We start from the raw sequence: 15,062 nt of genomic DNA, 5'->3' as shown, positions 1-15,062 counted from the left end.
ATATGCACGTCTACTTGATTCCAGATATTGGTTGTACTTTACTCTGAGCCAAGTTGTAGAAGCCCCTCCCCCCTGTCCTTTTCCGGAAGAGAAGGGGGAATACTCGCGGGTTCACGTTACACGCGCGAATGAAAGTTTAAACACAAATGTATAATCCAGCGGTCAAACTCATGCGAGCAATGCGAGACGAACATCTCCACATTGTAAGTGAACGCACCATTGCATCTCTTCCATAAAAGATTTTATGAACTCCCAGTGGTAAAAGAAATGGTAAAAATACTTCTGAAATCAGGACGGCTGGAAAGTGGGCGGTCACTGATGCACTCTATATAATCTGTATTTTTCCCATTCCTTTTTCTTTGTCTTTATCAGCAAGGATTTGGGAACATCGATGGTGAATACTGGCTTGGTTTGGAGAACATCTACTGGATGACCAACCAAGACAACTATAAGCTGCTGGTGACTCTTGAGGACTGGTCAGGCAGGAAGACGTTTGCGGAATACGCCAGTTTCCGAATAGAACCAGAGGCGGACTTCTACAAACTGAGGGTGGGCCGTTACAATGGCAACGCTGGAGATTCGCTTACCTGGCACAATGGAAAGCAGTTTACCACCCTGGACAGAGATCATGATGTGTACACAGGTATCACAATAAACTTCTTAAAGGAATAGTTTGCCCAAAACCGATAATTCTCTCCTCATTTACTTCCCAAAAATCAAAACCTGTATGATTTCTGTGCCTTCTGTCTTGACTCATATTTCCTCTTAAACAGGAAATTGTGCCCACTATCAGAAGGGTGGTTGGTGGTACAACGCTTGCGCCCACTCTAACCTAAACGGCGTATGGTACCGCGGTGGTCATTACCGCAGTCGCTACCAGGACGGAGTTTACTGGGCAGAATTCCGTGGTGGCTCGTATTCCTTGAAGAAGGTCACGATGATGATCCGACCAAATCCCAACACTTTCCATTAGAACATCATGCGGAGAAAGAACTCAAGTCGAACATGACACAACTCACAAACTGTTGTAAAAAGTGCAATTTCTCAGTCTTATGATTGTTAATGTTTCGTTTATGGTTGATTGTTTACTTTGTTTATCAGTCTTATGAATTCATATTATGCAGTCATACATATCTAAATCCAAAACTAGGAAAGTGCAATGACTTTTCATTGGAGGAGACACAACCCGTCATCAAAAGACAGCTCCCCATCGAGCAAATCGAATCGTAAATCTTCAGTCGGAAAAACCTGGCAATGCAGGTTACACAATATGGTGACGTGCACAAGAAGCGACAACTGTATCTTCTGTCACACCAGGATCTCCGATGGACGATAAACAACAGTGTTGTGTGTGAAACATCATTACATATTATGATGGTAAACATTGAAAATGGGAATACAATGTAAAGTACTGTAAAGTTATGTGACCTATGCAATCTCTAAGGGATAGTTCACCGAAAAGTGAGATATGCAATGACAGAATTAAAAAAAAAAAATAATAATAATAAGTTCGGTGGTGGGGGGTAAACTATCCCTTTAAAGAGCATTTACACAGACAGCAGTTTGCAGTGACAATGCAACCAGGAATCCTTAATTCACAGTAAGAAGTACTGATTTGAGGTTGCATATGATTTGACGCCAAGTAACTCTACAGTGACACAAAGTAGCACGACCAATGGATATTTTAAGCATAAAAGTTCAAAAGATTTGGTCAGATTTCAATCATTTCATTTCACTTCTTAAATAAATGTATATTGTTTAAAGGATATTTACAGGTAGATATTTTTTACTGTAAAACAAATCAAATGGAAAAAGTAAGAAATTTTATTTTATAGTGTAGCCTCGTTTTTTTAATTTCAAGTCTAATCTTGAAGAAACTAACTTTTTGTTTTGTTTCGTTTACATTATAACTTCTTAGAGCACAATCTGATATTTAGCAGGGCCCTGCAAAGTGAACTATACAGGGTGGTTAGATTCCAAATTATAGGGAGATACTATTCTGTATATGCTCCGTAAAAGTGCATTGCAAACAACACAGGGAAGAAGTTTACAGTACACCGATATATCACTGCACAGGAAGTGGATAGGGAAGTGTTCTCATTCATTATTGCATACCACCTCAGAACTACATGTCTATAAGCATTTGTTTACATTCTAGGCTAGTGAATTGGTTGACTGAGCAGGCATTTAATCACAAATGCAAAGCATTTGCAACATCAAGTGGAAAACATGTTTGTCTTGTTTTCTATTGTCTACATGACTGGTTTAGTGCAACAGTTGTTAAACATTATTATTTTTTTATTCGATTTGTAACAGAGAAATAAAGAGTGAGAGTGTTTTGTAATGCAAAGCATAAATGTACTGTGTAATTCCAGAATCTTCCAATAAATTATGTACAGATATTGTGGTGCAGAGATGGGCTCTTTTATGATTCATAGCACAAAGCATGCAATAACTCAAGAATGTAATCCGGAAGAAGTCATGAACATAATCTTTTATAATAGCAGGCTTATGAGTATTATTGTGCATGAGGTTAAGGGTCAAAAGTATTAAAAGAATGTTCCGGTTTGAAAACAAGTTAAGATCTATGTACAGCGTTTTGAATAAACAAAACAAACAAACAAACAAGCACGCACATAAATGTTTACAGAAATGCACTTAAATGTAAGGCATTCAGGGAGAGTTCACACAAAAATTATCATCATTTACTCAACCCAGGCCCGATGGGACCCGAGAACCCGACGGGTTTCGGGCCGGGTTCAAGTCAGTTTTCAAGTACTTCGGGTTCAGGTCTGGTTCAGGTTTGTAATTAATGAAAAAATAAACAGGCCTACCGAACCTGTTTTGTGCACACGCTCTCACTCACAGACACTAACGGCCCCGAATGGAGGAGTTAGGGGCTGTTCACACCGAACGCGTTTTGTGCACATCTGTTCCGTTTTCCCCTTGTTTTCGCTTGGATGCTGGACGAATGTCTTTGACTGTTGTGCAGTGTCTCTCTGTTTCTTCAGTGTCTCGTGCAGGACCGGCACATTTTAAACACCGTGTCAAGTTAAAAAGAACTTCACATTTTCAAAAAAGCATGTCGAGACACCTGTGCTCCGTTTCATTCTTTGTGCTGCATCCAGTTTGTTTTTAGCACAGTTGTCACAAAGATTCAACGTTCTGAACAAGTTCAGGCAGTAAAGAGGGGACTGTTGCATTGCAGTGCCTTTTAAAACTGTGTGTTTACTGTTTCAATATTATTATGAATGTTGCCTATATGCTTACATTAAATATAGCCTATTGCAACATTACTTGCTAGGAAAATAAATTATAAAGATAGTGAGCGATTTCGGGATCGATCTCGGGTATGGGTCGTGTTTGGGTTTCCATTTAAGGCCCATGCAGACCTCTATCCTAGATGTGTATGACATTCTTTCTTCTGCTGAACAAAAACAAAGTCTTTTTTTAATATAAATCTCCACTTTCACATTTTCACATTTTTTTAAAAGAAAGTTGAGATTTAAGGTAAAAAAAAAAAAAGGACTTAAATATTGATCTGTTTTCACCCACACCTTTCATATCGCTTCTGAAGGCAAGGATTTAACCACTGGTTATATGATTTCTGGAGCCTGAAAGGTCTGGTCACCATTCACTTGCATTGTAAGGACCAACAGAGCTGAGATACATTTTTCTAAAAATCTTTGTTTGTGTTCAGCAGAAGAAAGAAAGTCATACACATCTGGGATGGCATGAGGGTGAGTAAATGATGAGAGAATTTTAATTTTTACGTGAACTATCCCTTTAAGAAGCAGAAACGTGTATCATGTGCTCTTGTTAAAGAGCTTATAGGTGCAACGCCAACCCTCATAGACTTTCATTGTAAGTGCATTACTGTACACAAACTTTTTGCTTGTTACTACAAACTGAGAGTCAAGTCGAGATGGCCCGAGACTTTGAAGGAAGCTCAATGTTTTCAGTTGCTTAAGCAACCAGAGGCAAGAGGCTCTAAGGGGCCAAAAGGAGACACGGGTCTGTAACAGGTAGAAGCTGTACCTCAACAGATTATACTTCTAATAATACTGTTAACTTCTTGGTTGTTATGAATGAAATAAATTGTCTTATATATTATTTTGCAGTTAAGGAAACACATATATATATATCGTAAATGACTGGAAAAGACATTAAAGGTGCTGTATGCGATTTCAGCCAATCTACTCCACGAGACAGAGCCATTGGAATAGCTACGCCCCCTCTTTCCAAACCCCGATCTCCAAAAATACCAAAATGAGATTTATTGAGAACAGAAACGGTTGTTAAAAACAACAGCAGCAAAATAGCGCCCTCAACTGACAACTGTTATGAGCAGCATGGCATTAAAATGCATTATGCCTCAATAATTCACTGCAAATACAATACTATGAAAATGTGCAAAATGATTGACAGGTCGAAAGCGTCATGGTCTGCGGACCGCGGGCACATTTTAGTTTTGTCTCAAGATCGTCCACATCATTTCAGATATAATCTCGCCCCAGGGGCATTCTGAAAGGTAGAGTTTGATCAGGCAGATAAGTGAGAGCAGTGAACACAGGTCATCATTTTGTCCATATTTACTGCAAGCAAATACCCATCCACACTAATTGCAAAAAATTGGCAAGAAAGAGTCAGTGTAAAGAGAGAACAAGACCCTGACTGTTCAGGAGGAGAGGGCATTTTAAGGACACTAGCTCAATAGATACTTATAGTGGGCCGCATAAACACATGAAGGTATTTGGGGGGGACTAAACACCATGATATAGTTGAAAAGGTTATATATTAAAGGAATAGTTCAACCAAAAATTTTAATTCAGTCATTGTTTACTCACCCCTGTGCTGTTATAACCCTGTAAGACTTTCTTTCTTTTTCTTAACACAAAGGGAGACAATAATGTTGTGGTTAGTGATGTCATACAATGAGAGTTTATGGTGACCACCTCTTCAAGCTTCAAAAGGACACAAAAGTATAATTCAGAAGTCTAATAAATGATTCCATGAGACTCATGATTCTTATGAAAGCATACGATAACCAAAATCAAATGTATTATTGAGTGAACATGTTCACTGACCGTTGATCTCCTGTGTGCGTTCATGATTGGGCACGAGAGCAACAGTTCACGCAGCCCCCCGCTGCGACAATGGGGTGTTCAAGCGAAAACTCGTTATGTGTATCTAAATGCAGGTCCTCCACAGCGATAGTGACAACAGAACACAACACAGCTGCACACAAAACAGAGAACAGAACATACTAAACATGTCTGAAGAGTTTATAGTCGAATAATTGATGCATTTCTATGCCCAGCCTTGTTTTTTTGAACAATGTACTCGGAAATCAAACAGAAACACAGAGGCGGCGACAGAGAGCCACAGTTACATTGTGTCCTAACCTGACGGCAAACAACATGTGACAATAGGTAAATTTCCTACGTGAATCAGAGTTTTGTACTAACCAGACGTGAAGAGTGACGGTACATTATATCGATCGTTTGTTTTCTATTTTCAACAAATACCCACTGGTTCAGAATGGAGAAGAGGTGACAGACATATGGTTAAAAAATAAGGCTGAAATATTTTGTGTGCAGCTGTGTTGTGTTCTGTTGTCTCTATCGCTGTGGAGGACCTTTTTTAGATAAACAAAACTAGTTTTTGAACTGTTGCTCTCGTGTCCAATCATGAACGCACACAGGAGATCAATGGTCAGTCAACATGTTTCACAAATTAATACATTCGATTTTGGTTATCGTATGCTTTCATAAGAATCATGAGTCTCATGGAATCATTTATTAGACTTCTGAATGATACTTTTGTGTCCTTTTGAAGCTTAAAGAGATGGTCACCATAAACTCTCATTGTATGACATCACTGAGCACAACATTATTTCACAATTTCTCCCTTCGTGTTGAGAAAAAGAAAGAAAGCCAGAAAGAAAGTTAGAAATGCCCCTTGTTCATTGTCGTGTACTTAAATACTAAACAAGAACAAATGATGATTCCCCATTAAAACGTAAAGCTAACAAAATCATGGCATTCATTTAAAAATCATCTGCATAAAGCGTACTGCGTAAAATCAGATCCAGAATTCTTGAGAGAAGTGTTGAGAGTGGAAAAGCTAATACGGTAAAGACTCTTGTGGTATCCCTACATGGTCTCCTGATTTCAGCTAAATCGGAAAAGGGGTTGTAAATGTCTAAATGTTGAACAATATGAGACATAGTTTCCAACAACTCCTGGTCATCGACATCAGAGTAACAAGAGATAGCATTTGGAATGAATGTATTGTTGAGTCTGTGTCATAATGAGATCCATACGTCTGTAATCTGTGACTTGAGCTCAATGCAGAAACATCGGGGTGCATTAAGTGTATTAGTGTGAGGAAGCAATGCGCTCATGGGGAAAAAACTAAACAGGTCCATGATAAATAGGCACACACTGCCAAATGGTTATTTATTATTAATTTTTTTGCATGTCAAAATATTGCAATTTGTATGTTAAGGATGACATTAAATTACTCGTACCGTGAAATAAGATTTGTGATACACCTGAACCTTCAGATCTTCCGTAAAAAACTAAACTAAACAAAATCTATATACACACACACACACACACACACACACACACACACACACACACACACACACACACACACACACACACGACTGTGCACAAGTTTTAGGCACTTTTGAAAAATGTTACATAGTGAGGATGTCTTCAAAAATAATATCATAAATACATAAACATAAAACTAAATCAACATTCAGTGTGACCACCTTTGCCTTTAAAACAGCATCAATTCTCCTAGAGACACCTGGACACAGTTTTTCTAGGATGTTCAAGCTTCTTGGAGAATTCACCACAGTTCGTCATCTATTTCGGCTGTCTCAATTGCTTCTGTCTCTTTATGTAATCTCATACTGGGACGATGTTCAGTGGGGGGCTTTGTGGGGGTCATGACATCTGTTGCAGGGCTCCCTGTTCTTCTATTCTAATCTTTTCTATTTGCAAAAGTCCATTCATCCATATTCAACTGCTTATCCGAAGTCGGGTCGCGGGGGCAGCTGCTCCAGCAGGGGCCCCAAACATCCCTATCCCAAGCCACATTAACCAGCTCTGACTGGGGGACCCCGAGGCGTTCCCAGGCCAGTGTGGAGATGTAATCTCTCCACCTAATCCTGGGTCTTCCCCGAGGCCTCCTCCCAGCTGGACGTGTCTGAAACACCTCCCTAAGGAGGCGCCCCGGGGGCATCCTTACCAGATGCCCAAACCACCTCAACTGACTCCTTTCGACGCAAAGGAGCAGCGGCTCTACTCCGAGCTCCTCACGGATGACTGAGCTCCTCACCCTATCTCTAAGGGAGAAGCCCGCCACCCTTCTGAGGAAGCCCATTTCGGCCGCTTGTACTCGCGACCTAGTTCTTTCGGTCATGACCCAGCCTTCATGACCATAGGTGAGGGTAGGAACGAAAATTGACTGGTAGATCGAGGCTCAACTCACTTTTCGTGACAATGGTGTCACCGATAGAGCGAGTGCAATACCGCACCCGCTGCCCCGATTCTCCGGCCAACCTCCCGCTCCATTGTCCCCTCACTCGTGAACAAGACCCCAAGGTACTTGAACTCCTTCACTTGGGGCAATACCTCCTTCCCTACCCAGAGTACGCAGTCCATCGGTTTCCTGCTGAGAATCATGGCCTCAAAGTTTGCAAGCTAAAAAATTTGCTAAAGTAATGTTTGGAAGTCTAAAATGTATATTGACACACCTAAGCTGAATATATAAATAACCACCATAAGACAATTGTTTTTGTGAATCATTTTAAGTGCCTAAAGCTTTTGCACAGTACTGTAATTTATTAACAATTCACCACCATGTATTGAAATGTAGAATTGATTAAATTAATTCATAGAATTTAGACATGGCAATATCTGTATGATGGATGGCACACTACTAATATTGTTTGAAAATTCAAATAAAGATTGCAAAGTATTTGTAACCATATCTGATATAAATAATAATTAAAAAAAAGGCCCCCCCTTGTTGTGGGGGCCTTTTTTGCCCCCATTATTTAGAATTTTGGAGTGATTTCTGTTAATTCTGTGGCACTTTTGCTCCGAGCCCCCGTTAATTTCTGCCCCATTAAGAAATATATATATATACGTATACATATGCAATATATATATATATATATATCACACACACACACACACACACACACACACACACACACACACCCCAATCAGCCATAACATTAAAACGACCTGCCTAATATTGTGTAGGTCCCCCTCGTGCCACCAAAACAGCGTCAACCCGCATCTCAGAATATCATTCAGAGATGATATTCTTCTCACCACAATTGTACAGAGTGGTTATCTGAGTTATCGTACACTTTCTCAGTTCACACCAGTCTGGCCATTCTCCGTTGACCTCTCTCATCAACAAGGTGTTTTCATCCACAGAACGGCCCCTCACTGGATGCTTTTTGTTTTTGGCCCCATTCGGAGTAAATTCTAGAGACCGTTGTGTGTGAAAATCCCAGAAATACTCAAACCAACCCGTCTTAAATGTAATAAATAATAATAAAAAAATATATATAACCATTCATATGTGAATTGTTACAATGCAATAATTAACACCAGAATTGAACAACAATGTTTCACAGAGAAATGTGTTACGCTTGTGTTTCATGAACAAGACAACGTGTTCTCACATTTAGAGAGATTTCCACTGCAAGACAATAATTCATGTTCGATCAGGAAACCAGACAGACAGAGCGCGATGTGTAAGATGTGTTTTGTGAAAGAGACATTAAAAACAAAAGACAGCAGAAGACGAGAAGGTTTATGAGGTCTCACCCAGGTAAGGGATGCAGGGCACCATCTTGAGCGACCTGATATACTCTCTCATCCTGGCGTAGTTCTCCTCTTTAGAGGTCAGGTAGTCCAGCTTATCAAACGTGGCCTTGTCCTTCCTGCTGATTAACTAAAGTAGAGTAGAGAAAAAGAGTTCACTTCAACTGAACAGTCAAATCAACATAGTCTAAGAGAACAATTTCATTCATATCTCAAAATGACTCACAAAATGGAAAAATGTGTAGTTACCGTGTTTTGACTTTCCAGACTAGTACGTATTAACAAGCTACAAATAAAAGTAGTGCCCTACACAAAGCTATTTAAGGGTGTGTTCACACTTGTAGTTCGGTTCTCTCGGTCCGGACCAAAACTGAAATTGATACATTTAGTCCTGGTTTGTTTAGCGTTCACACTGGGATTTTTAACACCGAACATAACGATACAAAACCAAATGCATCAGGGAAAAGTCACAACCTGATTGGACAGCTTTTATGACGTATATTTTTTGACGGAACTTACTGAACATCCAAAACACTACTGGCGAAATGCGCTCGTTGGATGTATATTTGTATATATGGTGGTATTTTTACCTGCTGAGAACAAACGAAGAGTTAATAAATGTGTAAAAGTGTCAAAACAATGCCAGTAATTCCTCCGTTGCACACACAAATGAAGATATGCTGCAAGGACGGCTGACGGGCGGTTCCGACGCCTGTCCCGAACTGTAATGGGCAACATAGCTCCTATGAAAAGAAGAACCAGGTATGCTTGACATCAGTATTAGGCAAATTACTTCCTGTTTTTGGTCAGTTTTGACGTCTTTGGTCCATGTTGCGTTCATATATCAATCGAACCAGAGTTAATTTGGAAGCGGACCGAGACCCATTTTTCAGGCGGTCTCGGTTCGCTTGTTTAGTGCGCACCAAGGTTTGGTTGGCAACGTTCACACTTGTTCAAATGAACCGCACTAACAGAGCAATCGCACCAGAGTTCGTTTTAATCAAACCAAACCTGCCAAGTGTGAACACACCCTAAGAGAGCAATATCTTTATTTATTTATTTTATATATATATATATATATATATATATATATATATATATATATATATATATATATATATATATATATATATATATATATATATATATATATATCCTTTACATAGCCAAAATAAAGAGTACATTTACATAGTACTACTATATAAGAACTTAATAAACATGTCTGAAGAGTTTGTAGTCGAATAATTGATGCATTTCTATGCCCAGCCTTATTTTTTTAAACAATGTACTCGGAAATCAAACCGAAACATAGAGGCGACACACAGTTACACAGTGTCCTAACCTGACGGCAAACAACATGTGAATTTCCTATGTGAACAACTAAATACATTTATTAAATGTAATGGCATTAATCATATTTAAATAATCTAATTTGATTAGAATCACAATAAAATCAACCTTTAAAATCCATGAATTTAGAATGAAGGATTCATAAACTGTTTAGTGATGCTACTTTAAGACATCACAGCTGTTTGCAATCATGCCCAGGAATGCCCTGGGATACATGCCCTGCATGCCCCTGAAAATACACAGGCAAAATTTTCAGGACACCAATGCCCTCAAGATTAATTGAAATGAACTGTATATGGAGACCTGGTCATTTTGGTTCAAAGCTTAAAGAAATAGTTACAAATATTGGGATGGCCTATTAAAGAGGTTTCTACTCAATTTGATCAATGTTTGATTGAATTTGACTGAATGTTTCAACATCAAACCAATCTGATGTGGAACAACAACACTTGAAGACACAAGACAATAGTTTCAGGTATAATATCTATTGATTTCTAAGAAAATTATGAAACCAAAATGCTTCCAAAACATATTCTAAACATTCTGATCACTTTTCTTAAAAGGGCTTAATAGTTTATACTGTACCTTTGCCCACCCAGCTTGCTCAAGAGTACAAACAACAATTTTAAAGCCAAAGTGGGGATATGGTGCAAAACTCAGGAGACTCCCCCTCGTTCCATGCATGTGCCTCATTAATAATGACTACGGTTGGCCACGCCATGAGCTCATGGAAGCTGAGAGCTCATTGGTTTACGAGGCTCTGGGGGACAATACTTAAGGCTTGTACATTTACAGTGGTAAATACCACATGATGGGAAGAAAAATAAACTTTTAAAATTCCACTGACTAATGCAGAAAATTAAGAATAAAACCCACATGGGTTTAGGACATTTAGCCTCATTGACAAGAAACATCACAAAAGTCTAATCAGAGTAGGAACTCAATTTCAGAAGCTAAAAGGCCACATTCAAACTGCAAAGTGCAGCAGTTAAATTCAGCCCCTATCGATCCATTTATCAATCCATCTATATATCTTCCATCCATTTGTCCATCTATCTGTCCATCCAACTGTCCATTTATTTATCCGTCCATTTGTCTATCCATCTATGTCCGTCAGTCCATAAATCCACCCATCCATCCATCCATCCATCTACATATCTGTCCAACAGTTCTTACATCCATCCATCTATCCATTTATCAATCCATCCATCTATCAGTCCATCCAATTGTCCGTATATTTGTCAATCCATTCGTCTATCTATCCATCTATTCATCCATCCATCTGTCTGTCTATCCATCCTTCTATCTATCCGTCCATCCATCCATATATCTTTCTATTTGTCTGTCCATTTGTCCATCTAGCCGTCCATACATTCATCTATAAATATATATAACTGTCTGTCCGTCCATTAATCCACCCATCTATCATCTATATATCCATCCACCAGTTCTTACATCCATCCATCTATATGTCCATCCATTTAACCATCTATCAATCCATCCATCCATCCATCCATCCGTCTATCGGTCCATCCAATTGTCCATCCATCCTTCTAACTTTCTACCCAACCATCCATTTGTCCATCTATCCGTCCATCCATCCATCTATAAATATATATAACTGGCTGTCCGTCCATTAAGCCACCCATCTATCCATCTATATATCCACCCAGCAGTTCTTACATCCATCCATCTATATATCTGTCCACCAGTTCTTACATCCATCCATCTATACATCCGTCCACCAGTACTTACATCCATCCATCCATCAATCCATCCATTTAACCATCTATCAATCCATCCATCCATCCGTCTATCGGTCCATCCAATTGTCCATCCATCCTTCTAACTTTCTACCCAACCATCCATTTGTCCATCTATCCGTCCATCCATCCATCCATCTATATATCTGTCCACCAGTTCTTACATCCATCCATCTACACATCCCTCCACCAGTTCTTACATCCATCTATACATCTGTCCAACAGTTCTTACATCCATCCATCTATACATCCCTCCACCAGTTCTTACATCCATCTATCTATACATCTGTCCACCAGTTCTTATATCCATCCATCTATCAATCCATCCATCCATCTATCGGTCTATCAGTCCATCCAATTGTCCATATATTTGTCCGTCCGTCCGTCCATCCATCCATCCATCCATCCATCCATCCATCCATCCAACTTTCTACCCAACCATCCATTTGTCTGTCTATTCTTCCAACCATTTTGTCTTTCTATTTGTCCATCTATATATCCATCTATCAGTATATAAACCTGTCTATCTGTCCATCCGTCTGTCTATCTGTCAGTCTATCTATACATCCATCCATCCATCCATACATACATACCATACATTTATCTATACATTCGTTCATACATCTATCTATCTGTCTATCCATCCATTCATCCATCCATATATGGCCTGTAACATCTCATTCTCCTCCTCTCTTACCCCCAAAAACATTACATTGGGATTGTTATTGTAGGGTCAGACTGCAATACATACACATACAGTCATGCTTTTGAATACAACTACAGTAGATCCGTACAAAATAACAATGTGTAATACTCAGAGTTAGAGGTTTGTCAAAATCCCTAAGTATGAGCAACAGAAGTAATGATGCTTGCAAGTCAATTACACAGACATAAAGAGGCTAAAGAAGCGATGTGGGGTTGATGGAAAATGTATTGCACAGCAGGAGAGAATTTCCTTTAATTTATGAGCAGGCGGCACAGAGAGCGCAGTAAAATATAACTCAACACTGACACAACCCTTTCCGAGTGTGTAAGCAGACAAATATCCTTTCTGTGGCTACATAAGAAAACGCTTTATGGTGGGATTTGAGACGAAGCAAAATGAACTCTAAAAAGTGTCGATTGATGGAGACACATGAGAAATCAAACTCTGGCTCCACAGAAACTGAAAGTGACCTGATATCATGGAATATGGAACGGGATATGAGGAATGGGAGATGAAAATAGGGGCAGTCAGCTTATTAATGTTATAGTTGGCAGTGGGATAAGAAAGTTTAGTTAGAAACTGTCATATCATGTTTTGTGGTGAACACAGTGTGGAAAGTGAGATGGATATAGCTTGGATGAATATGTGTGATGTGTGGAAGGGAAATGCTTCATGAACCACTCTGTGAACACGGATGAATTGCAATGGAAGAGGAAGTGGTCGAGACTATAGGAAACACTGGTGTGTCCAGTACATGTACACACACGCAGATGGAAAAAGCCCCACTGCTTTGAAACCTGGAATATGCTTGCATGGACTGCAAACATACAGGAAGTAGTAAAGAAAATGATATAAACACACATGACCGCAAACAGAAAGTTCGGAAAAGATAACAAACAATTAAATTTCTTATTTCAAACAGTGTGATTTTGCTATTTGTGACTTCCATTACAAAAAAAAAAAAAAAATGTTATTGTTTTTAATTATCTATCAATTCCAATATATATTTACATCAGTGGATTTAAACTTGAAGGTTTTAATCCAAAAATGGGTCACAAGTCTGTTCTTTTAATGTCACAGAGAGCAGGAAAATCAATGGTAGTAGCAAATAATGAAATGCAATTAATATTATCAATAATATAATTGTGAAAAGTGGGGAGAGTAAAATAAATAGAGTATCATATTAAAGAAGAGAAATGCGGCAATTGTTGTTGACGTATTTTGCACCAAATTTGGGGTCCTGAAGCAAAACCAACTGAGAACCACTGTAAAATACACATATGGGCGAATCCTCAACTTCAGCCACTTGCATGTCCCATGTGTTGATTGTTCTTAAAACAAGCTATATTTGCTATATGAATGTCTCATTACAATTGAATTGGTAACTTTTTACCAGGCCTTCATTATTTACTTTTGGTACTTTCAAATGCCTTTTATTTACTGATCTTGCCTTTTCCAGACACAGACTTTCAATATTTAACTATGAAAATCCATTTTAAAAATACTACTTATTACATGTTTAAAACTATGATAATCCATACAAATAGTGAAAAAAACAAAGCACTTGAGCAAAAACCAAGCCATGAGGTCAAAGGAACTGCCTGCAGAGCTCAGAGACAGGATTGTGTCGAGGCACAGATCTGGGGAAGGCTACAAAAATATTTCAGCTGCATTGAATGTTTCCAAGAGCACAGTGACCTCCATAATTCTTAAATGGAAGAAGTTTGGAACAACCAGGACTGAAAACTGAAAACCAAACTGAGCAATCGGAGGAGAAGGGCCTTGGTAAGAGAGGTGACCAAGAAACAGATGGTCACTCTGGTTGAGTTCCAGAGATCATGTGTGGAGATGGGAGAAACTTGAAGAAGGACGACCATCACTGCAACACTCCACCGATCTGGACTTTATGGCAGAGTGGCCAGTCGGACGCCTCTCCTCAATGGAATAAAGCACCTAAAGGACCTTCAGACTGTGAGAAACAAGATTCTCTGGTCTGATGAAACGAAGATTGAACTGTTTGGCCTCAATTCCAAGCGTCATGACTGGAGGAAACCAGGCACCGCTCATCACCTGCACAATACCATCCCAACGGTGAAGCATGGTGGTGGTAGCATCATGCTGTGGGGGTGTTTTTCAGCGGCAGGGTCTGGGGGACTGGTCAGCTAAATATAGAGATAACCTTAATGAAAACCTGGTCCAGAGCACTCAGGACCTCAGACTGGGCCGACAGGACAATTACCCTAAGCACACAGCCAATACAACACAAGAGTGGTTTAGAGACAACTCTGAGAATGTCCTGGAGTGTCCCAGCCAGAGCCCGGACTTGAACCCAATCAAACATCTCTGGAGAGACCTGAACATGGCTGTCCACCGACGGTCCCC

General features: G+C 39.4%; 2 protein-coding genes across 3 annotated transcripts in view; one reads left to right on the top strand and one right to left on the bottom strand.

Moving 5' to 3' along the window:
• Nucleotides 1–2,402, top strand: part of LOC127631834 (angiopoietin-related protein 2-like) — a 20,882-nt gene extending 18,480 nt beyond the window's left edge. The window contains exons 4-5 of the mRNA XM_052110205.1: nucleotides 373–643; nucleotides 774–2,402. Coding sequence (XP_051966165.1) covers nucleotides 373–643; nucleotides 774–973 — 471 coding nt within the window. The 3' untranslated portion in view covers nucleotides 974–2,402. The remainder of the gene's footprint in view (nucleotides 1–372; nucleotides 644–773) is intronic.
• LOC127631821 (ras-specific guanine nucleotide-releasing factor RalGPS1-like) overlaps nucleotides 1–15,062 on the bottom strand; it is a 160,019-nt gene that overhangs the window by 92,175 nt on the left and 52,782 nt on the right. For both annotated transcript variants that reach the window (XM_052110185.1, XM_052110193.1), the window contains exon 7: nucleotides 8,865–8,991. In XM_052110185.1, the coding sequence (XP_051966145.1) occupies nucleotides 8,865–8,991 (127 nt within the window). The remainder of the gene's footprint in view (nucleotides 1–8,864; nucleotides 8,992–15,062) is intronic.

The sequence above is a fragment of the Xyrauchen texanus genome, chromosome 3 (assembly GCF_025860055.1).
Source record: "Xyrauchen texanus isolate HMW12.3.18 chromosome 3, RBS_HiC_50CHRs, whole genome shotgun sequence".
NCBI lineage: Eukaryota > Metazoa > Chordata > Actinopteri > Cypriniformes > Catostomidae > Xyrauchen > Xyrauchen texanus.
The sequence above is the reverse complement of the archived record's forward strand: the minus strand, read 5'-3'. Positions and strand labels throughout refer to the sequence as shown.